Source organism: Stenella coeruleoalba (assembly GCF_951394435.1).
Source record: "Stenella coeruleoalba genome assembly, chromosome: 13".
Lineage (NCBI taxonomy): Eukaryota > Metazoa > Chordata > Mammalia > Artiodactyla > Delphinidae > Stenella > Stenella coeruleoalba.
The window spans coordinates 68003041-68028112 of NC_137159.1; the positions used below are offsets into that span (position 1 = coordinate 68003041).

Consider the following 25072-nt stretch of genomic DNA (forward strand, 5'->3'; position numbering starts at 1 on the left):
AATAACTTGAGCATCAAAATGAGTAATGACAGGACTGGGTTATAATATACTGATTAATAAAAGAATCCATATGTCCATTTTATATGAGAAAGATAAAACCTAAAAAGAGTGGGGCACAGAAGAGAATTTTATTTTATGGAGGAATGCCAACTAACAATAGTAGGAGGAACGATAGCCATTTTAAAATCACCATCTTACACTCACCATGGTAATAATTCAGCCAAGAATCATCAATGGATGTTAAAAACCATTGGGTATAAGAACAGTCACTCGGTATCACAGTATCTCCCTACAGACAACTTATAAATCACATGGGGGGAGGTACCTTTACAAGGGAGAAAGCTGGCAGACACCACCTTAACCAAATTATCAAATTTAACATCACCAATGAAAATATTTGCTAACGTCACATGTATCGCTGAATGTTACACATCAAGGACACAACATGATCTACATTGTATTTCTACCTGAAGAGTTTAATCTGATTCTAGCAACAAAGAAACAGTTTGGACCAATCCAAACTGCAGTGGGCACAAAAAAAGCCAGCCTCAAATTTTCAAGGACACACACACACACACAAAAGAAAGAAAGGGGAAAAAAAGGCTAAAGAACTACTCTAGATTAAAAGGGTTTAAAGAGGCAGCACAAGTAAATGCAATGTGCAGTCTTTGGTGAATTTAACAAGCAATGACTGAAAAAAATGAACAAAATAATAAAAAGTCAATTAACTTAATTCACCATATTAGCAGATTAGAGTAAATCATAACATCATCTCAATAAGTGCAGAAAAATTTATTCAGCACCCACTTATGTTTTTTTTTTTAAAACCGCTTAGCAAATTAGGAATAAAATAGAACTTTCTTAGTCTCATAAAGAGCATCTACAGAAAAGCCTGTAGCAAACACCACACCTACTGACGAAACATTAAACACTTTCCTTTTGAACTTGGGAATAAGACAAGAGTGTGTCCAACCGTCACTGCTATGAACAGTTGTAGTGAAGGCACCAGCCAGCACAGTAAGGCAAAAGAAAGAAAAGGCACACAGGCTGAAAAGAGAGCAACAAGACCGTCATCACTGGCAGGATTGTGTATACAGAAAATTCAAAAGAATATACAGATAACTTACTAAAATTTATAAGAGTTTAATTGGGTACAAAATTAAAAATTTATTTCTATATACCAATAACATTTTCAAAATGACAATTTAACATTCCATTTATCATACACCAAAAGTATTAGATACCTAAGAATAAATTTAACAAAACATATGCAAAACCTCAGAGAAAATTATAAAGCATTGAGAGGTATTAAAGGTCTAATTATAAGCTCATGATTTGGAAGACTCAATATTGTAAAGATGTCTGTTTTCCCCTACTTGATTCACAGAATTAAAAGCGATTTCTATCAAAAGCCCAACAGGTTTGTTTTTTGGGGGGGTAGAAATTGACAAATAGTAAAATTGTGAAAGTTCAAAGCCAAGTCACTTCTAAAGAAGAAGAAAAGGTCTTCCCTGGTGGCGCAGTGGTTGAGAGTCCACCTGCCGATGCAGGGGACGCGGGTTCGTGCCCCGGTCCGGGAGGATCCCGCGTGCCGCGGAGCGGCTGGGCCCGTGAGCCATGGCCGCTGAGCCTGCGCGTCCGGAGCCTGTGCTCCGCAGCAGGAGAGGCCACAGCGGTGAGAGGCCCGCGTACCGCAAAAACAAAAACAAACAAACAAACAAAAGAATAAAAAACAGAAAGACTTGTTTCTCACAAATAATAAAGCTTAGTACAAAACTACAGAATTAAGATAATGTGCTACTGGCACAGGGATAGGCAATGGGACAAATAAATCAAAACAGAGTTTTAAAACAGATGCATGCACGTATGAGTCCTTTATATATGAACAGAGGAGGCTCTTCAGAATGGTGAGGAAGCAACTGACTTTTCAATAAATGGTGCTGAGACAACCAGGTATCTTCATGAAAAAACACATAAAACTAGGTTCTCCTCTTACAGTAGTCACCAAAATCAATCCCAGATGTCTTTAAAAAGACCCAGTGAGAAAAGCAATTTATAAAATTTTTAGAAGGAAATATAGGATAATATCTTCATGACCCTGAGGCCAGAGAGAAGTTCTTTGAGAAGACACAAAGAGCACAAACCAGAAAAGATTAAAAAAACTTTAGAAATGGACAGACAGTCTACAGACAGACAATGGCCAGACCATAGATGACAATACACCTGTGACCCACACATCTGCAGTAGACGGGCAAGGAATCAGCCTAGAACAGTCAGGACTTGGCCCATGTCTGCAGCTCCCCAACTTTTGTCCCTGCTTCCAACTCAGGACCAACCAGAGAAAGCCACGTATGTTTCCCAAACGAATCATTTAAGATGCCTGGTTTCTAGCCACCTGCAGCTAGTTTCCCCCTGGCAACAGCCGCCAGTCAGAGCAGCCCTGAAGCCTTCCCCTTTTCCGTCGTCAAGCTTTCCCACTCCCCTGCCTGCCTCGGAGTCTCTGCCAAACGCAAATGATAGCAGCTTTTACCATAGCAACCTTGGAATACATGCCTCCGTTTGTTCTCATTTGGCTGGTCTCCCTTTACTTCCCCCCCAGATTAGGAAGTTTGTTCACTTAAAGTCTCCATAAAGAGAATGAAAGACAAGCTTCAGAAGATACTTGTTGGTTATACCAACAAACAGCAAGTGCTCAGCCCATATGAACAACTAAAAAGAAATCAGTGGGAAAAAGGACAACCTGTTGAAAAAAAGGGAAACACACTAGAACGGTCACTGCGTGAAAGAATTCAAATGGTCCATAAGCATAAAGATTCCTAAGCCTCAGGAGTAATCAGCAAAATGCAGTCACCAGTGCAGGAAGCAGAGCAGGCACTATCGTTCTCTCTGGCCTCGCATCCCACCCAGCGACTCAGAGAGGGCGACCGACATGTCCCAGGTAGGTAGCCGAAGCAGCGCTTGGACCCCAGCCAGGCCCCGGCCTCTGTCCCCGCCTCCTCCTCTCCCTCTGCGGGCTCCAGGGCAAGAGCTTTCTGACTCTGGGCCCAGGCCTCTCATTTGGAGACAGTTAAAAAATCATCTTTAAGGGACTTGCCTGGTGGCGCAGTGGTTGAGAGTCTGCCTGCCAATGCAGGGGACGCGGGTTCGTGCCCCCGTCCGGGAGGATCCCACATGCCGCGGAGCGGCTGGGCCCGTGAGCCATGGCCGCTGGGCCTGCGCGTCCGGAGCCTGTGCTCCGCAACGGGAGAGGCCGCAACGGTGAGAGGCCCGCGTACCGCAAAAAAAAAAAAAAAAAAAAAAATCATCTTTAAGGCCCTCTTCGGTTTAAAAGATCCCGCCTTTCTGAACAAAGGGAGGAAGGTAGAGCCAGGGGCTGGGAGAAGAGGGACAGAGGCACTGTCTTCTAACCATTAGCTCAGAAGAAATCCAAAGCCCTGGCTTGGAGTCCACTCGTTTCGGTCAGAGTCAGTAGTACTAAAGAACGCGGTGCAATCCTGTAGAATTCATCATCCTCAAATCTGCCTTCCTCTGCCCTTTCAGCAAAAACGAACAAAGCCCACGTAATGATCAAAATGTGCTTACCATTAGTGGTCATAGTGGTACTTTTCCATGTTAAGAAGCAAGGTCCAGGGAGGTAGGACTTACCCAAGGCCACGCAGCACAGAGCAGTAGAATCCGGGTCTTCACGACTCCTACACCTACGGCTTTTTGCTTCCCCACCACGGGGCTGTTGCCCGCCCACGCTTCTCACCTGTCCTAAGACCTGCCCATCCCTCACAGCTGTGGGCACTTAAGCTCAGCACTGCAGCCTGCTTATTCTCACCTGTGCGTTTCGTGCTCACTGAAAATTCCTCCCCCAAGCTCTGTGCCGAAGCAACATGGGACACCGGCAGGGCTGACCCATTGGTTGCCCTCTGAGCAAAAGGCAGACTTACCTCGCCCCAGCAGCAGCAGCAGCAGCCCCAGGAGGAAAGTGCGTGGCCGCAGCCCCATGCTGGAACCCTCCAGACGTCCGCGGACCGATGGGCTATCACTCTTCCTTCTGCTTTTATGCTCCTCTGTTGTCTGATAGGACGCCCGTCATAAATTTTACTGTCTTCACCTTTGAAAGGGGCAGTGACCAGCTGTAAATGATAAATATTAACATTTAGGTAGACGACTTCTCAAGGTAGATGGGTCAAAGATGGGTGGCATGTTCTAGACAAAGGCACCAGAAGACCAGGACCACACAGCCCCCTTCGCCTGGCCTCCCAGGATGGTGAGTGCCCAGAAATTGCTAGCATCGGGGGACTGGAAATTGCTGGCACTGGGCTGGAATCCCAGGTCAGCCACAGCCGTCAGAGCTTGGGGGGCATCCCTTAGGTTAGCCCCAGCTTTCCCGCTGTAAGCTATGGAACTAAAAGCCAGGAAAGGAGAGAAAGTACTCTGTAACAACTGTAAACCAGCCACCTCCGAATGTGAGCTCTCTAGTGGGCAATGTGTCCCCACAGTGTCTCAGGAGTGCCTCTGGGTTCCCTAGCCTCCACGGCACAGAGAGGTTTTCTCCGAGCCCTGCGCCTAGAGCCGGGGTGGCTGGGAGTGTTGGGCTGAAGTGTGTGCCGCACGTTTATTGTCTGCATGTTGAACTGACAGATGTTAGCCAGAGAGGTGAGCCATGGAACTCATCCGATAGAACTAGAAGTTTCCTTTGGGCAAACGAAGTCAGAATGCTGGGCTGGGTCCAAACTGGGCCGATGGCGCTGGAGTTTAAAGCCTGGGTGACAAGCCTTGAGGGGGTAACGTTGAATTTTTTCCCCACAGGTATCAAGGAACAGTGGCCTTTAGTTAATAGAACAAATATATTTAAATCATCCTTGCATTTTGGTGGCCCCTATGGCAGCAAGGCTGAGAGCCTGACTTCTGAGATCTAGCTAGGAGTCTGGAGTCGGTTTCTATCACCCAACCTCAGGTCTTGATCTGCTGACACTTTTCTCAAATGTTTAAAATCACAGTTGGGTTCTCTTAAGTATAAAGTGAAGACTAAGTGGGCGGCCCCTTGTTTCTGGCTTCCAGATATTAAGATGTCGTTCTCCTTTTTCACCTGCTCAGAAAAATGTGGCTCGTGGGTGACCACTGGTTTAGCTGTGTCTAAGGCTCCGCCTCAGGGCCGCACGGAGGTCTCAGGTCACACCGAGAGTGTGGAGGCCCTGATACAACTTGACCAGCTGACCATCGGCTGGTCTTGGAGCCTCGCAGAGGGCGGCACACAAGGCAGAGGAGGAAGAAGAAGTAAACCCAAGGCGTGCGTGCAGGGGCCATTTGGACTAGATGCTTCCGAGCATCTGACACTTGGTATCTTCACCAGACTTCCCACAAAGCTCAATGAGAGACCCAAAGCTGCTGCCCTGCTACAAGGATGTCAGGAGTCCACTCAGCTCCAGGCCACCAACAGCTTCGAGGAGCATCCCTAAACTACTTGGACTGAATGGGTGTTCAGAGGTCCCCACTCATGCTTAAGCCAGTTGGAGGTGGGGTGGGAAGCGTGATGGGAAATGGGCAGAAATAGCCTAGCTCTGCAGTCTGTGTATTCCTTTCCGTCTCTTACTGCTTCTCTCCATGACCATTATGGCCCAGCTGGACTGGCACACATACCAACTTCTCACCTCTTTACCGTTTAGAAAAATTGAGAAATGACTTAAACACATATTTAACCTGTGTGAAGCATTTTTATATAGTACAGACTGAATTCTCTCTTAGATAAAAAAATCTTTGAGTCCTGTCAGCGCATCAAGGAATTCTCATCAACTGTGAGGCAGTGGGGGAATAACATTTTGGGGGGCATTCTTGTCATCCTCTGTGGGGTGCTCGTTAGGTGTTAGCTTAATGAGCACTGATGACCTATGTGATCTATTAGCAGCTGTGAAAACAATGGACAAAGGACTTGTCAAAAGCCAGAGGCAAACTCCAAAAGCTTATAAGCTTCTCTGATTTTTGCCACTAAAATGTCCTACGAGGACATGTCCTAGAGAAGGTAAGATGCTTCACTTCAGACTTAGCAACAATCAGCAGGTGTTCCTTCTGCGAAAGGCACAGGCCCATGAATTCAAATCTTGTAGGGATGGCAGTCCATGCCTTGGTCAGAAGGCATCTTAGTGACTAAAAAAGCTGAGAGTGTGCTGTTGTCCAAGAAACCACAAGGTGCCTGTGATTCTTTTTAATGGTTGTGAGCCGTAGTAAATAAAATTGTTCTCTTCTTTCAACAAAGGAAAACCTCATCCCTGGCTCCTGGGTGAGCTCTGCCAATGTGGTAGAATGTGTGCCTGTCATTTAGGACAAGTACCCACTGGTGCCTATCTTACAAAAGACCCATGGCTAGAAGAGGAAGGGTACACACCAGAACTGTGGCAGGGGTGGAACCAGGGGTGTCAATTTCAGAATAATCTGCACGGATGCCACTCATGCCCTGAGAATTGTCTGCCCCAGTTTCAGCTTTTCTGAAGCACCTACTGGCCCTCACCATGACGGCCTCGTGTCACTCATTCCTGCATGGAACTAAGTCGCAGGATCCTGGTAGGCCTCCTGAGGGAGACGTTGGGCCTTTCTCTTCCTGTCGTCTTGGCACCCCTGGCACCCCTCCCCACAGAGCACCTAGCTCGGTGTCCTGCACATACGAGGCCCTCAACAAATCTTCATTCATTGGTTAACTCTTCTCCAAAGGCAGAGACAACTGGTTTAACCAAGCCTGTGTTCTCCAAGCCCTTCCCAGCCACAGAAGGGAAAAGAGGCTTGGATTAGGCATCTCCAAACCTGAATGTTACCTAGATGCCAGTGTTCCTGTGGATACAAAACACAAGCCTGGACGTACACACACACACACACACACACACACACACACACACACACACACGGGCAAAACACTGTCCAGTGCAAGTAACTGAGCAGATTTAGCTTCCCTGGGGCAGCGGATTTTCTTATAATCAATATACTAATGATAAGAAGAGTTTAATTAAGGAATGAAAAAGTAAGAGACAAAATGAAGAAGGGACCAGCAATGCATGTCTAGAAAAAATACAATTTTCAAATATCACAGCATTAGTAATAAAAAAAAAAGGACAGGGCAAATCCCAGTAGAACACACACTCCATGAGACCTGTCCTCCTTGTTGTTTGCTATGGCCCCCACGGCTGGCACATTGCCTGTCATAGCAGGCATTCATTCAATGTTGGATGAATAAATGAATGAATGAAAGTCAGAATAAAAAGGAAAGAGACCAAGACTACTATAAAAAGATCAGCTCAACAGGACAGAACAGAAAAGATGAAAGGGATACACATCACGTTTTAGGACAGAACACTGAGGAGAAAGAGACAGGCACAATGCTCTAATACCATGAAGCACGATGGGAAAAAATAATGGAGAAGCAACATTGAAGCTCACAGCCCATGGTCTTCCCCAAGGTCACACGATTATTCTCCCAGCTCCTGGTTCTCAAGCCTGGCTTGCACATTGGAATCACCTGGAGAGCTTTCAGGAAAAATACCTGTGCCTGGGCTTTACTCTCGGACCTTCTGAATTAATTGGCCTAGGCTGGGAGTTGGGCATCAAGTTAATGATGGATTCCAGTTGAGCCAGGCCTGCCCAGCACTGAGGGATGAAGAGGGCTTCATCTCTGCTGTTCTGGACGAGCCAAAGGCCCCTGGGACGTGGCTTGATGCCAGAACAGGCCATGGATGCTGACAAAGTCAGACTGACCTGGCAGCCTCTCCAGAGAGGAAACCCACAGGAACCCTGGGTAAAACGCTGGCGCTTCCCTCCGAGGTCAGGGAGTAGATGGGGAAAGGGCCAGATTCTGGCGCCTGGAGAGGCCCAGTCATTGAGCACCAGGATGTGTGGGCTACAGTTCCAGAACAGCCATGGTGCCCGTTACCACCTGCAGGCTTTTCCTCTTCCTTGCATCTTGGTTTCCCAGCCTGTGAGACTGATGGCATGAATTCCATGTTCTCACGTGCAGTGTGAAGAACTGGACAACAGCCGTTGGGGAAGGGGTGAGACGAGCTGCCTACTTCAAGCATATAGGGTACCTCTCTCCCGCACAAACCTTTGTGCAGAGAAGGGCACCGTCACCAACTGGCCACCATTTACAGATGGGGAGCATGTGGCCCCGATGGCATGAGCCCTGACACATCCTCCAAATCACACGCTGTTCTGCTTGTTGGTCCCTCTCTCCCCTCTCTCATCCACCATCTCCAGACTCTGAGCCCCCCAGACCCCCCAGTGCTTCCCAACCTTTATGCCTCCCAGCACACGGAAGATGGTGGTATTTGCACAACACAGAGTCTGAGCAGATGGGGCGATCTGCAGCCTGAGATGATCAGCCAGACAGCCCCCAAGCCCCTTCCCACCCTCCCCCGCCCCGAGCAGGGCTTGGGGGTGTCGTCAATGCGTTTCCCCATCTGTACACCTTAGTGCACCTACACCCAGGTGAAGACTGGAACAGCGTTTGCTGAGCACCTACTAGGTGCCAGGCATGCTCTAATCAAACTCATAAATGAATTATCTCATTTAATATCAGCTACATTCATGAGGCTTAAAAGCGTTGACTAAGGTCACCCAACCAGTAAGTTGTAAAGAGGAGGTTCTGACCCACGTCTTCTACCTCCACAGCTGTGAGTTTCTCCCAGGCGTGACTGAGAGATGAGCCTGATGAAATGGTCTTAAACACCCTTCCGGAGGGAAACCCGGGAAGGAGTCTGATTGTGCGTTGGTGGAGGGCAGCCTCTGGCTCATGCACCCAGCTGGGCAGGAGAGTCTGGCAGTACGACCATTCCCTCCTGGGCGCTGAGTCTGAGCGGGCCACCCAGCCTGACCGCCTCACGGCCTGGGCTCCGGGTACCCACTAACCTGTGGAGGCCATCTCAGGAGGACCAGAGAACCAAACAGGGATGCTCTGCTCCATCCCAGTTGGTGGACGCCCGGCTGTGACCTCCTTTCCCCTCCTCGGGAGGATCCCACCCAGAGGCAGGAAAGTAGCAGGGATTAGGTCAGAACTGGTCAGAGAGCACCTGAACCTTAGCGGCCATCTAGTCAGTCCCCTCCACCCCCATTGTACAGAGGGGGAGACCGAGGCAGAGAAAGCCGGAGGGCCAGTCTGTGACTCAGGGCCTGAGCTATAGGTCTTGGATTCCCTAATTCAAGTCCAGGGCTCTTTCCCCATTCATCATGTAGGGCTGAATCACCCCGACCACTTGCAGCAATGGAATTTTTAGGCCAGTTTTACTGATAAGAAATGAAAACCCAGAGAGGATTAGTAACTTGCCCAATTGCTCAGCTACTCAGGGTAGAACCCAGAGTGCTTGCCCTCTCTACCACAGCCCAGGAGTGGTCAGGTTCAAGTCAGAGACACTCGACACAGACCCTGCACTAGCAGATACCAACATAAAAACCAGGGCCCGCATCTCCATTCTGGGAAGAGGGTTCCCATGGAGACAGGTCGGCCAGCATGGCCAGTAGGCACTGGAACACAGGAGAAGCTCTTCCCTGGATCTTCCAGAGCTGAGATCCCCGGGGCAGGGCCGGGGGAGTGCCCTGGGGAGAGAAGTGGTGTGAGAGTCCTCTGCCCACTGAGGGGGGTGCTCCTGAGGGAACCGTGCCATGTGGCTAGGATTTCCCTTACTCCATTTCTTTTGCATCCTTTGAGAGTTATGATCTGTTCCTCAAATCCAAAGGGAATAACCACAGTCTCCTGGCCTTTCCTGGGAACCTCGCGTGCTCAGGACCATGCCGGGAGGATCCTGGTTCCTGCAGTCCCTCGTGGCCTGACCCCACATGCTTCCCTGGCCTGTGTTCAGAGTGGACCACCTGCTAGGAGGGCTTCTCCCGGACCACAGATCCGGAGACGGAAGAGCGCCTCTCTACCACCAAATCGGGGCAGCTTACCGGCTGTCGACGTCTCTCCATCCGCACTGCTGATCCAGGCTGGGGCCTCTGGGCCTTGGGCTGTGGGGCAGGAGACAGCTGTGGCCTGGCGTCACCAGCTTGCTGCGGAGCTGGGCCGTCAGCCACCCCCACACACGCTGCACGCGGTGTTCATAGCCTTAGTAATGATGACGATGCACAAGTGTGCCTGCTTGGCCGGCTCCCTGTTTACCTGTGATGGGCATCACCTGGGGAGAGGGCCGTGAGAGGGGGCTGGGAGTGGGAGGGGGCCGGCCTTCCGTCCCAGGGCGCCGATGCAGATGGGCCTGCTGGGCCAGGCGGGGCTGGGCAGGCAGATCTGCGCTGGGCTCCAGTCATCAGCGCAGCCAGGTCTAGATTAGGCACAGCCCCGCGGAGCTTTGTCACCTCAGGCTCTGTTTCCCAGGGAGCGCCTGTGTGCCTCTCTTCGGGGCACTGCTGGCTGAGGCAGGCCAGCCTGTACTCCTTTCTTCTCTCCCTGATTCTGGAAGGACCTTCTTTATAACTGCAGGGTGATAACCTGTTAGAACCCAGAAGAGAAAACCTGAGGAAAAGGAATTTTCAAATTCCCAATTTTCTCCATTCTAATCCACGTACATTTTCATACTGTAACATCTCTGAAGACAGTCTCTAAGAAACCACAGAAATGTTTAGAAGCTTGCCCAAGATCACACGGAGAGCAGGTGGTGAGACCAGATTTTTAATACTGTTTTTTCTGCCCCAAAGGCCAGTCCTCAGCCCAAGACACAATACTTCCTTACTTTTGTTCATTTCCGTTTGTTCCTTGATTGACCCTCGTAGGCCTCTTAGGGGCCAAACACATGTGACCAGGAACACCCAGGGCTGTAGGCCTTAATCCCAGGCTCTCCAGAGAGCGGCCGGAAGCTCAGGGTGGTCTCCATGGAAACCCCGGACGCCTCCTCCTACGCCCCACTCCCTTTCATCTTTGCTCTGGGAGCCACCTGGAGCCAAGTTTCCAATTGTTCCTCTCTGCAGACATTGAGATCCAGGTTTTCTTAAGCAGAGCGAGGCTCCAGGATCTTGACCTGTAGCATCTCTCGCCTGGATTCCTGGACCAGTCCCTGCAGGCTGGCCACCACAACCCCTCGCCCATCCCCGAGGGGGTGACCTTTTAAAACCCTTTCCCCTCGCTCATCTCCCCTGCCCTCCACCGTGGCTTCTGCTCCTGTCACTGTAGCAGACGTACTCTAAGATCAGCAATTTGTTCAATCCAGTGGACGGTGAGGCCCTCAGACCTCGTCCTACCTGACATCTCAGTAGCCTTTAACGGCTGGCTGCTACCCTTCTTCTCAGAAAGTGCTGTCCTGGGCCTGGATGTCTGTAGTTTCCTGCTTTCTTCTCTCCAGTTCTTCCTTTTCAGCCTCCTTTGCCAGCTCCCCCTCTGCTTCTGGAGCTCCTCAACACTCTGGCCTGGACCTTCCTCTTTCTCTCTCTGTCTCCCAAGGTGATCTCACCCCCCAACCACACACACACACACCCACGGCTTCATTTAAAATCTGTGCATCACTGACTCCTACCTTTCCATTTCCAGCCAGCCCTGTCTTTCAACCTTCAAACCCCATAAACTTATTGATTCATTGACTCAGCATCTCTACTTTGATGCTTCATAGGACTTCAAACTCAAGGGGTTAAGAACGGGCCGTATGCTCTTCCTGCACTCATTTGCACTCCTACAGGAAGTGGCAGCAGTGGTTGTAGACAGACCCAAGAATGATTCTTGGAAGCTTCATCTCCTCAGCCCCAACAGATCATTCATTGCTGAGTCCCATCAATTCTAGACCCTCAATCACCTCGTGAGCTCACTCATCGTTCTCTGTCTCCACCGCCCCACCCCGGGCCCATGTCACCATCTCTGTTCCCCTGAATGGCTGTAATATCTGCTCCATGTCCCCTCTTGCTTGTTCCAATCTTGTTTGGTTTTTTTTTTTCCACACAGCAGCCTGAAGGATCTTTTCAAAGTGCAAATCTGAAGTCACACCCTCGTATAAAAGCCTTTGACAGCTTCCCACTGCCCTTTGGACGAAGTCTAACCATCTTGGCATGCTGTCTAAGGCCCTGCATGTCCCCCTCCTCCCTCTAGCCTTAAGCCCTCCTCTACCCTTTTGCTCGGACCCCAGGCTTGCTGGGCTCCTTTCACTTCCTTGAACGTGTCATCCTTTTTGCCACCTCAGAGACTTAACACATGCTGTTCCCTCTGCCTGGAATTCTCAGGCCACACCAATCCCCTTCCCACCCCTTGGCCTCACTAGCTCTCCTTCCAGGCTCAGCATAAATATTTCTTCCTAAAATGCTTTCTCTGGCCCAGCGAGTGTCAGGCCCTGTCTCATGGTTCCCTGGCCTTGCTTCTCCTCCAATATTCAACACACTTGGAATTGCTCGTTCAAGGTCTATCCTGTCTTTCTGATTGCAAACTCCAGTAGGGCAAGGGCCAAATGGTTCTCTGCTGTGTCCTTAGTACTTAGCACAGGGCCTGATGTCAGCAGATGCTCAACAACTGCTACATTGATGAAAATACCCAGCCTGGCTCCAGTCATCCTCCAGAGGCCCTGGTGAACAGAAGCCACTGCTACGTCATGGCAGATTAACTGCTCCTGCCCTCTCTGTAGCTGTGTTACATCACTTACTTAACTTTGTCAGCCATCCAAACATGGGCCTATTGGAACCGCCTGCACAGTCTCTGCAAAGTCCCATTGCAGCTTTGCACACAGGAAGAAACTGTGTCCCAAGAATTGCACTCTTGGGACCAAGAACAATACATCACCACACAAAGGAAGGGAGCCCTGCTTGGTCTCTGTCTGGCCCAGGTGTCCTCCTATGCTTGAGAAATCTCTCAAAATAATCCTCCTAAAAAAACCCCAGGAAAATCTGAAAATTTCCCAGTCTTATAACTGACGGATAGTGAGCCAATCAAGGACTGGCAAATAGATTTGAAGGTCTATCAGAGTCTCCCCTGTTTCCAAAATCCCCCCGAAGAAAATGCTTGCCAATCAGAGACTGCCAGCATTTCCTCCTTCTTCCCCTATGAAACTTATTCTCCTTTCAGACACCTTTGAACCCCTGTGGAAACGAAAGTGACTGCAGACGGTTCCCTGTGGCTGCAAGTTTATAAACAAACAGCCTTGACTAATTTTCTCTTGGGTTTTGTTTGATTTTTATGACTGCAATCTCGGTGCCATGACTCAGCTCCAGCCTGACCTGCCTGTCACTGTGGACCGTGACTCTTGTCCAGGTGTGGTGTCCTCGAGCCTCACTGCCCGTGGACCATCGTCCATATCAACAAGTCCGTTTACGCGGGACCTCAACTCCGCTCTCCTTTAGGTTCCTTGGCCGTTTTACTCACTTGTCGAATACTGGGTGTTTATATTTGGCTAGGGTTCCCCTTTAGAGCTGCGTCCTTAGTGATTTGCTTCCACCCGTCCCTTTGCTCTGTCCTGTGTGCTCGAGTGTTATTTTGTCGAGAGGAGGAGGACCACAGAGTGGAACACAGGCCTCATTCCTGTAAGCTGGCTGTTTGAACCAGCCTCACAGAACAGGGAGGTGGCAGTTCTCTGCAGATCAGCACCCTCTGAGAGCTAACTTTGCTGTAAGTCACCAATAAAGCCAGAAAAAATGTCCTCCCATCCTGGCTGTTTGTCCTGAGACCTTGATTTTGATTCGAAGAGAGCATTCTCTCTCTCTGATATATTCTACCTGCCAGGGACTCTGGTCGTTGGGTCTGTGTTCAGAGGCAGCTGACCATTAGGTCAGGGGCCCGAGACAGAAGATTGTAAGAGCAACTTCAGTTGACTGTAACTTTCAGCTGACAGTAGCCAGGAGTCTTCTCAATCCAACCTGTGTCCCCTCTAGCAGAACTTCACCAAGGATGACCTGGGCCTTCAATGGACACTTTGGGGAACACTTAATTTTTTCCTTTAATTGAAGTATAGTCACTGCACAATATTATATAAGTTACAGGTATACAATATAGTGATTCACAGTTTTTAAAGATGATATTCCATTTATAGTTATTATAAGATATTGGCTATCTTCCCCATGTTGTACACTTCATCCTTATAGCTTATTTTATACCTAATAGTTTTGTACTTCTTATTCCCCTACCCCTATATTGACCCTCCCTCCCTCCCTCTCCCCACTGGTAACCACTAGTTTGTTCTCTATATCTGTGAGTCTGCTTCTTTTTTGTTATATTCACTAGTTTATTGTATTTTTTAGATTCCACATGTAAGTGACATCATACAGTACTTGTCTTTCTCTGTCTGACTTATTTCATTTAGCATAATGCCCTCCAAGTCCATTCATGTTGCTACAAATGGCAAAATTTCATTCTTTTTTTTTTTTTTTTTTTTGCAGTACGCAGTCCTCTCAGTGTTGTGGCCTCTTCCATTGCGAAGCACAGGCTCCAGACATGCAGGCTCAGCAGCCATGGCTCACGGGCCTAGCTGCTCCGTGACATGTGGGATCTTCCCAGACCAGGGCACGCACCCGTGTCCCCTGCATCAGCAGGCGGACTCTCAACCACTGAGCCACCAGGGAAGCCCAAAATTGCATTCTTTTTAATGGTTTAGTAGTATTCCATTACGTACATACCACATCTTTATTCATTCATCTGTTGGTGAACACTTAAGTCACTTCCATACCTTGGCAACTGTAAATAATGCTGCTATGAAAATTGGAGTGCATGTATATTTTTTAAAAAATAAATTTATTTTTGGCTGTGTTGGGTCTTCGTTGCTGCACATGGGCTTTCTCTGGTTGTGGCGAGCGGGGGCTACTCTTTGTTGTGGTGAGCAGGCTTCTCATTGCGGTGGCTTCTCTTGTTGCGGACCATGGGCTCTAGGCACGTGGGCTTCAGTAGTTGCACGTGGGCTCTGCAGTTGTGGCTCGCGGCTCTAGAGCGCAGGCTCAGTAGTTGTGGCGCACGGGCTTAGTTGCTCCGCGGCATGTGAGATCTTCCTGGACCAAGGCTCGAACCTGTGTCCCCTGCATTGGCAGGCAGATTCTTAACCACTGCGCCACCAGGGAAGCCCCTGGAGTGCATGTATCTTTTTGAATTAGGGTTGTTTTTTTTTTTTCAGATATATATCCAGGAGTGAAATTGCTGGGTCATATGGTAATTCTATTTTTAGTTTTTTGGGAAACCTCCATAGTGTTTTCCACAGTGACTGCACCAATTTACATTTCTACCAACAATGTACGAGGGGGAAACACTTGATTTAAATAGAACTGCTCATTTGAGAGGTACCTTAGAACAAGACCAGAATAAAATTCCTCAGGCCCAATGAGCAGTGTTTATTGATTGGTACCCTGACGCTTCTAAGCAGAATTCCAGTTCTTCAAATTTTTTTGGTCAAGGGTCCACAAGGAACTTGATGACTCAAAATGTAAAACCATCTGGGATAAAACCGCCTCTCTCACGAACTCCCCCCCCCCCCCACGTCTAACACCCGCCTGCTCTTCATCATACACTCTCTACCACTCACACAGCTCTGACCCCAACCCCTCTACCTCTTCCTTCCCCTTGTCTGGATTTCTTGCGTTTTTCTTAACGAGCCCCTTGACACTCCAAAACATCAGTTTCCTTTAAAAATACATCCTGTTTGAGACTCACACATGCCACCTGCCATAGAGTTTAAACCCTGATCTCAGTACACCCAAGAACGATTGCCCAAGATTTCTCCAAATCTTGACAAGACAGACACCTCCTTTCTGAAGAATTTGGAATCTCCCAGGAGCCTATAAGCCAGGCTTGCCAGAGCTCTACCAACAAATTCGCATGTTGGTATGAAGATTAAAGGCTAAATTAGCAATGAAAAAAGCAAAATAGACCGATCCAGGGTAAGACTCAAGGAATCCCAGCATGCATGCTAAACCAGCAGCATCGAGAGAGCCCAGGAAACAGGTCAGAATTTACTAAAAGTGATTTCTGGGACCTCCCCTGTCAAAATTGATTGGCATCAAGAGAACGAGAAGACAAGCCACAGACAGGACAAAATATCTGCAAAAGACATATCTGATGTAGGACTGTCATCTTAAATACATAAAGAAATTCTTAAAACTCAACCATAAGAATATGAACAATCTAATCAAAAAATTGGACAAAAGACCTGAATGGATACCTCACCAGAAGACATACAAATGGAAAATGAGCATATAAAAAGATGCTTCACATCCTATTTTTAGGGAAATGCAAACTAAAATCCACCACACACTTATTCTAGTCAAAATACAAACACTGACAGCACCAAGAGCTGGTGAGAAAGTGGAGCAACAGGAACTCTTATTCATGGCTGGTGGGAGTTCAAGATGGTACGGCTTCCTACAAAACTAAACATACTCTTGCCCTACAATCCAGCAATCACAGCCCTTGATATTTACTCACAAGAATTAAAGATTTATGTCTACACAAAAAACAGCACATGGATGTTTATAGCAGCTTTATTCACAATGGCCCAAACTTGGAAGCAAACAAGATGTCCTTCAGTGGGTGGACTGAGAAATAAACTGTGGTACATCCATACCATGGAATATTATTCAGTGCTAAACAGAACTGAATGATCAAGTCACAAAAAGACATGGAGGAACCTTAAATGCATATCACTAAGTGAAAGAAGCCAATATGAAAAGGCTACATACTGTGTGATTCCAACAGTGCGACATCCTGGAGAAGGCAAAACTACGGAGACGGTGGAAAGATCACTGGTTGCCAGGGGTGTCGGGGGAGAGAGGGATGAGTAGGCAGAGCACAGAGGATTTCTAGGGCAGTGAAACTATTCTGTATGATATCATGACGGTGGATACATGTTATTCCACATTTGTCTAAACCCCAGATTGTACAACACCAAGGATGAATCCTAATGTAAACTGTGGACTCTGGATGATCACGCTGTGTCAATGTTGGTTCATGGACTGTACTGGACGTACCACTCTGGGTGGGGGGGATGCTGATGGTGGCGGAAGCTGTGCGTGTGGGGTCCAGGCGATGGATGTATGGGAACTCTCTGTACTTTCTTCTCAATTTTGCTGTGAATCTCAAACTGCTCTGAAAAATAAAGTCTATTTAAAAAATTAAAGAACATAAAAATTGATTACATCTTGATTCGGTGTAGTAAGCAGAGAAAAGATGAATCAAAAGGGAGATTTTTAGAGACAGACTAGAAATTACTTTCCAACAAGATTCAGGAGTCAGTCTCAAGGCTGATATAACAGCAGTCCTCTCAAATCTGAAATCAGAGACCCAGTTTGCAAGCAAAAAGGAGAATGGGAGATAGCCCCACTGTCTAAACTATAGCACTTAGTGGAATACTTTGAAAGGACTTTGAAACAGAAACGATATAAAATGTAAAATAAATGCATGACTTTGCAGATGAAACAATTAGATGGTCTAATTCTAATTGGCCTCGGATTGATAAAGATGCCCAGAAATACTGTAAACAGAAGGGACACTGGGATGAAAAGACCAAGCTTATGTCTTGTTAGGGGAACCCCCTTCCAGGTGTCTAATGCAGTTGCCTAGAGGCAGGCCTCCTTCTAGGTGACACTGCCTGCTCTGAATCCCTTGCAGCTTGGCTCAGGCGGCCTGACTGGAAACAGCTGCCTTCTCTTGGAGGCCCCTAGGCCAACTGTTGCCTAAATAATGGCTGAGACGGAAGCACTGGATCTGCAGCTGGACCTCACAAGCCCTGCCAACCCTCTGCCGACTGTCTTCTGGGCTCGATACACCCACGGCTGGAGTCAAGCCCCTGGGCTTCCCCAGCTGCCATGCATGGTCCTGGGGAGCCACTGTGTTTTGCATCCAAGTTTTCAGGCACGCTCTACATACTGGCCTCACTTAGCCTGGCAATAGTTGGCTGAAGGTCAGTGTGTACATAGGATGGTCGAAAAGGACATTAGGATGGAAAGAGGGCTTAGAGGATCTAGTTTTCCACTCAAAAAAAATACAGTCCAGGACCAGCAACCCTGGCAGCATCTGGGAGCCTGTTAGAAATCTGGGCCCTCAGGCTCACCCAGGACCCACTGAAGCAGGAAGCAGATTTTAAGGAGGTCCCCAGATACTTTGTGTGCACAGTAGGATTTAAGAAGCCCTGGTCTAGAACAGTGGTTCTCAAAACTTGCTGCATATTAGAGTTGCCTGGGGCACTTTAAAAAATGACTAAGAGCCCTGTCCTAGGCCAATAGAATCAGAATCTCTAGGCGTGTGGCCCAAGCACTGTTCTTTTTGGTGTTATTGCATTGTGCTGTTGTTAGTCATGTTGTTTAGAGTTTCCCAGGTGGTTTAGATGAGTAACCCCCAGACTGAGAACCTGGAGCATCCCAACCCTTTTATTTCAGAGGAGGGAAAACAGAGGCCCAGAGAAGGTGAGTGGGCTCAAGCCCCGGGCTCCCGACTGCTGGTGCAGAGCTCCCCTACCACCCCGACTTGTGTGCCTTCTCATTACCACGTGAGCCTTGTCGGAGCCCCTCTTGGGTACTGGGACTTGCCAGCATTGACCCCTGTAGCTTCCCAGCTCTTCTGAACAAAGCATCTGTTGTTTGAAATACTGGAAAGTCTGTAACTGTCCATCACGAGGGAAGTGGTTGAATAAGTTGTGGTATGGCCACGCTATGGAATACTACACAGTAATGAAAAAGAATGGGGTGGCCCACACCAACCAACAAAGCTTTGCAGGGTATAATGTTGAGTAAAGAAACTAAGAATATAAAGGTATATATTGTGAGAGCTCTTTTTTGTGAAAATAATAAGAAAAAACAAACAAACAAACCACCAATAAAATACTATATTTTTCCTATAGGTCTGGTGGAGCCAGAGGGACCCTGTGTGACCAGGCTGAGGAGGTGTGGCCTGTGGCAGAAAACCACAGGGAAAATAACCTCAGTGCTAGGAGAGGCTCCAAAGTGACCACAGACTCCTCCGCCAGAGAATCTGGTACCTGAAGGCAGGGCACCACGGGGAGATACAGTTGTAAAAAGTCCAGCAGGCCCTTCCCTGCCCTCCCCCGCCTTCCACCCAAGAGCACCAAGCTCTCCCAGAATGGGGAAAGGAGATGGAGACAGAAGCGGACCACTTCCCCCGTCCCACAACTTTCCCAGGCTGACCGGAAGGAAGCTGGGCATTTTGACAGCTCTCCCACGGGGCTGGATATCTTATGACATGAGAGTGACCAGAAAATCAGCAGGAGCTGCCTGGGGCTTCCCGGCAGGGAGAATGGACCCAAAGAAACATCTGCAGGGGCTGATAAGAGAATAAAGGTGCTTCCTTCATGTGCCATATGTCCAGCCCGTGCAGCGCCGGGTCACCTGGGTTTTCATCTGCCCCACAGCCCGGTGACCAGAACTCAGACGCATCACCCCTGAGAGTGGCCTAAGAGCAGCACGTGCTTCGTGAGCCACTTCTACATGCGCCGTGAGGCCCTTGACCTCACGGAGCTTATATTCTAGGCAGGTAGAGAGGGAAACGTGAATTCGTTTTACAAATGCACATAAGATGATGATATGAACACGTGCGGCCAGGAGACCTCTCCCAGGCTGATTTCAAGGCTCTGTGATTAGTGGGATCCTGGGAAGAGCCAGGGTGGTGACCATGCAGAGGGAAGGGAGGCTGAGGCAGGGGAGGTAGGAGGGGCTATTCAAGCCTTGTAGGCCTTGGTCCTACCTGGGTCTTTACCTTGGAGGCCTTGGTCACGTCTGGGCCTTTACCCTAAGAGAAACAAGGAGCTAATAAAGGGTCGCAAATGGGAAAGTGACAGGATCTGCCTAATATTTTAAAAAGGGGACTGATGTCTGTGTGGAGTAGGGACCATAGGGAGACAAGGAGGGGCCCAGACAGGAGGCTGTTACCCTCTGAGCAGGAGGTGGAGGAGGCGTGAAGCCAGCGGATGGTGGTGGGGATGGAGAGAAGTGGGTAGAGAGATGTTCAGGAAGTAAAGCCAATGGATTATGCGTAAGAGGGGAGAAAAAACAATGCCTCAATTTCTGCCCTGTGCACTGGCATGGACAGTGGTTCACGCACTGAGTAGGACCACTAGGCAGGGAGGAGGTTTTTGGAGAATGCTGAGGGAGGTCATATGTTCAGGTATGGACACTCGGGAGATGCCAAAGAGGCAGCAGATAAAGGGATCGAAAACTCTGAAGAGAATTCTGGGCCAGAGTTATGCGGAAGTCAGATGGCCATTCCAGGTGTGGTGGGATGAGTCTGCCTAGGGAGAGAGGATGGGGGGAGGGGAAGAGAAACATCTAATGACTGCATCCTAAGGAACGCTGGTATTTAGTGAGCAGCTAGAGATGGAAAAACCTACAAAGGAGACAAAGAAAAACTAGCCAGAGAAGTAGAAGGTTTATGTCATGGAGAGAAGAGTGTTTCTAACATGGAGATGCTGCTGAGAAGACACGGATCTGAGACCTGGGAAATTGGGTTCTAGCAGAAGGGGCTGTTGCTGGTCTCCATGCTGTACCTTGGAGTCTTGGCTCAGCTCTGTGCCCCTGGGGACACCTATGCCCCACCTGAGACTTTTGTTTACCAGTCAATGGAGGAAGAAGGTTGGATCATCACCAAGGTCCCTTCCAGCTATGCATCATTCCAGAGAAACATCATGGTGGAGGCAGGCTTCAGCTCCTGCCTGGCCCTGCTCCCCACCTGCATCTCACCACATCCTCTGGGTATGTTTTGTGGTCACATTCCTAGAGCCACAGGGCCCATGTGTGGGTGGAAGGGAATTCCCATTCATTTGATGTTCTGTGAATGCTGGGCCTTCTATGAGCCAATCTTAGGTATTATGTGGGAGACAGAAAAGATGTAAGATGTAATCCCTACCCTTAAAGATCTCATCACCTCTTTGGGGAGATAAGATGAACATACACAAAAAATGAAGCCTAGAGACTGTATAAGTAAAAGGAAAGAGCATGTAAGGGTACACAGAGCCGCCAGGCAGAGAACGAAGGGTGGGAGCCTGCGGGAAAGCTACCTAGAGCAGGCAAACCTTGAGCCAGGTCTGGAAGAAGTGATGTGCGCTCATCGGAAGAGCTTGGGCTAAGGCATGGAGGAGAGCCATGAGCAGACTGATAGAGGGTTGGCAGGTCTGACGGGATGGGGTGGGGATTCCCAGAGATGGGGAGGCATGGGCGTGGCTGCTTGCATCCGGGTCCAGGGCACAGAGCCTGGCCCAGGGCAGAGCCAGCACTACAGGTCCAATATGCCTCACGGGACCTGTGAAAGCAGATATCATCCCGTGGGGACCTGCTCCCCCAAGGGTGACTTCAGGCCTGAGCGAGATACATGGACTTACAGACTCACAGCGCGTCACAGCCAGGGCTGGGACTGAGGAGAATATCTGAGAATTGACTGTGCTTCTCACCAGACCCTCTCCCTTCCTCATTCCCCCAACCCAGCCAACAGAGGGTCCTTTCTCACTCTGACCGTTCACAAGCCCCTCTTCCCTCTTCTCATCGGCCTTGCACCCGGCCTCTCGCTCTCTGCCTCAGGGTGGTGGGTACTGCTGGGCTCCTCCCTGACGGCTGCCTGCTGCACCTTCAGCCCAAGACAGTGCAGCTCTTCTCCAAGAAACTCCACTGCCCACACGAGGAAGGCGACTCCTCCCCGCTTCCCCTCACCTCCAGCTCACGTGTCCCACTGCCCTCCTTTCTCCTCGGTCTTGGTTTGCTTCTTCCCTTCTCTTTATCATTGGGCCTCCTGCCTCCATCAGGGATTCCCTTCTGGTAGGGACACAAGCCCCTGGCCCAGGCCCTCAAGCCTTCCACGATGAACCTAAGCCTCCCCTTCCCCCCTTTCCCTGAGAGACTCCCTTTGAGCAAACCACACATTTCTGGCACCACAGTGACCCCCACATCTCTGTTCAGGGTGTAACTTCAGCCTGAAATACCTTCCTCCTGTTTCCATCTAACAAGTTCCTTCCTACCCTCCGGATTCAGCTCAAACCCCATCTGTCTCATCTGGCAGCCAGGCAAAATGCATATGACTATGTGCTCTGGAGCCAGAGACTTCTGACCTTAATCTCTGCTTAGCCATTTTGAAGCTGTTTGCCCCTGGGCAAGTCACTTCCTGTCTTCTGAGCCTGTTTCCCAATCTATAAAAGGAAGGGCTGGTCCATACTTCAGCGAAGCGAGGATGAAACGAAGCCAGGAGTATGAGGTGCTCCATGCAGCCTGTGGTTCCCGGCAGCGAGGCAGGAATGCTTACTATTGGAGCTTGTTTCCAGTCACCTCCTACCAGCTGTGATCTCACCCTCCTTTGAAGCTCTAGCATATTTTGCAACTCTCTTTCGGCATCCAAATCGGCTGTCTATTATAGGTAGCAAACTTCCCTAAGGCTTTTGTGTCCCTTTGGGTCCTACACAAAAGGTATTTGTTGAATGGAAATGAGGATGGACCAGTAATGACCCATCCTGGGAAGGTCAAACACTTCCCTGTGGCTGGAGATGCCCCCAAAACCAACAAAGGCCAGTAGCTACCTTCTCACCTCAAAACTACCTCACCACCTGTCTCACACCTCATCCCCAGGCACTGGGCTACCTTTGCCACCTCCCAGGTCCTCCTGTCCCTCCAACACAGTGATCTTGGGCAGGAACAGGCCTGGCTGAGCAGAGAAGACCCCTGACAATGGCCGAAGAAGAAGTTGTGCCCCAGTGGTTCCCGCCTTATCAGCTTGGCCGCTCCACACGGCCTCAGGTCTTTGCACTGTGCACATGGAATGCCGCACTCGGGGAGTTTCCTTCCCAAGGCCCCTGGTGTCCTCTCCTACCAGACGACCTCATATAGAGCCACCTCCATCCAGTAGAGAGGTTAGCATCGCTGGTCCCCAGGGAGCAGGCCCTTGAGGCAGCTCACAACTGCCCACCTCTTCCCAGCATCCTTCAAGCTCTGCCTACAGAGGAATATGTGCACAGGACGGCCCACACTGTCCTGTCACACCCTTCCTCACCCCAGGAAAATAGGTGTCAACTTACAGCTGTCCATATAATTCAAGGCAAAGAGAATCTGTTCAGGGTGGCAAAGCAGAGTCTTTCCCTATTCAATCCCCTTCCTCTGGGATGAGAGACCAAAATGATCAGATGGACCACGGGTACCATCCACACAAAGAGACGGGGTGAGCTCCTGGTCACAGGGACTGGACCCTACTGAAAAGTTGAGTGGGGGATAGGTTCATCAGCAGGCCAGCAGCCACCCCGGCCTAGCAGATTCCCTAGAGGCCCAAGATAAATTGCCATCTGTGCCCCTGAAAACTACCTTGCCATCCCCCCTGCCCTCCTCGGTGTGCCTCCTCTGGCCAGGCCTGCTGGCACCTGGTGTCTCTCCCTAGAACAGCACTTATCCCCTGCCTTTGGCTGTCTCAACACAGATACAGAGCTCCTGGAGGGATCTGCCTCTCTATAGCCCCAACTGCCAACCATGCTGGCACATAGTAGCTGCTCAATAAAAATTTATTGACACGAATGAAGCAAAGAATTAGAATGTAGATTAAGACCTAGAATTTAAGCTTCTCCCATTGGTGCAAGGAAGTAGGAAGATGAAGCCTCCTTCTTCTGACACCCCAAACTGAGAATCTCCGTTCTCCCTGTCTTCCAGTTACCAAACCTCCGTATCAGACTCCTTCCTCTTCTTGCCCTTACCACCACGAAGCCTTTCCTGACTCCCCAGTCCCCATAGACCATTTCCCTTGGTTGCCTCGGCCCTTCACCTGCTATTTGACTTGTACTATCTTGGTTCTTAATAATTTGCAAGCATGATTTCTCTCCCTATCCAGGACTGCAAACTCCAAAAAGGCAGGAAGCCTGTGTTCTGCTTTTTTGCATCCCCCAAAGAAGCAACACAGGGTGTGGCCCAAAGTCAGCATTTTGTAAATTAGTAAAATGACTGAGTGAATTGATGAATGGCTTAATTTCCAAGGGAAGGAGAGTTTCCACATTATCCCACAACTCCATACATATCTATGGGGCACAGGGAACCTCTCGTGTCCTCTCCAGAGCACACATGCACACGGCATATGCAGGAGTATCCCACACACTCCCCTCAGGGTGCACAGGACACTCTGGGTCCCCCCCAACCCCACACCTTCTGAGTGCCCTCTGCTCCCACTCCAAGAACATATGTTTCTTTCACATCTCTAGTGCAGGAGAAATAGCTCAGGGGCTAAGACAGGCAGCCCAATGTAATCCTGACTTGGTCCTGTCTTGTTGGGAGGTTTGGCCCTATATGCCTCACATTTCTGTGTCTATTCCCTTTTCTTCTTTGTCCCTTTATTGTTACCATAAAACACACGTTTCAGCCTAGCATATATGTATTCTCTATGATTCTCTTTGCTTTCCCTCGTGGTTGCAAAATGGCTGCCACATCTCCAAGCATCCCATGTTTATATAACAACATCCAAAGGCAGGAAGGACACACGGCTCTTCTGGTGTATGTCTATGTTTTGTCAAGAGAAATCATTCCCAGAGGTCTCTAGCTGACTCTTCCTTGGGTCTCAGTGGGCAGAACTGGGTCAATCACTGGCAAGGGAGATGGGATTACCATGTCTAGACTAGAGCAAGCATGACTCATCTCTTAGGGCTGGTACCACCTTCCTTGAGCATACTGTTGATCAATATCTAAGCAAAATTGGGATTCTACTCACAAGGTAGAAAGTAGGAATGGCTGCTGGGAAGGCAGCCAGCAATGTCTCCCACATCACCAAGAACTCTCAGACCAGAGCAGGTTTCATCCAGTTGGGAAACAATAAAATGTGTTCAGTGGAGTACCAGGCACTTCATTTCATGTGAAAAATGCATTTTGAAAACCTGCACATTTTAAAGCTCATGCAAATTAAAACCAATCCTGACAGTGTCTGGTAGTAGTTTCTGTTTACTAGCTAAATTTGTAGCACCATGTGGTAGTAGCATAAACAGTTTATAATTCACTTGGCCTGCCAGGTTTCAAATTATGCAATTTGTGAAGAATTTATAAAACTTTGGGGGACTTGCATTATTTCATGTGTTACATATAAATGAAGGCTTCATTAATACTTTTATTAATCTTTTACAATAAAATCGTATCTTAAAATTTATTAATATTTTATGCAAATTTTCTACTTTGCACAAAATATGATACTATCGCAAAGGTAAGTTGGTCAGGC

General features: G+C 48.8%; 1 protein-coding gene across 1 annotated transcript in view; it reads right to left on the bottom strand.

Annotated features, from left to right (window-relative positions):
- PLB1 (phospholipase B1) overlaps positions 1-25072 on the bottom strand; it is a 170180-nt gene that overhangs the window by 119928 nt on the left and 25180 nt on the right. Inside the window, exon 2 of the mRNA XM_079940335.1 lies at positions 3936-4124. Within this exon, the coding sequence (XP_079796461.1) occupies positions 3936-3993 (58 nt within the window). The 5' untranslated portion in view covers positions 3994-4124. The remainder of the gene's footprint in view (positions 1-3935; positions 4125-25072) is intronic.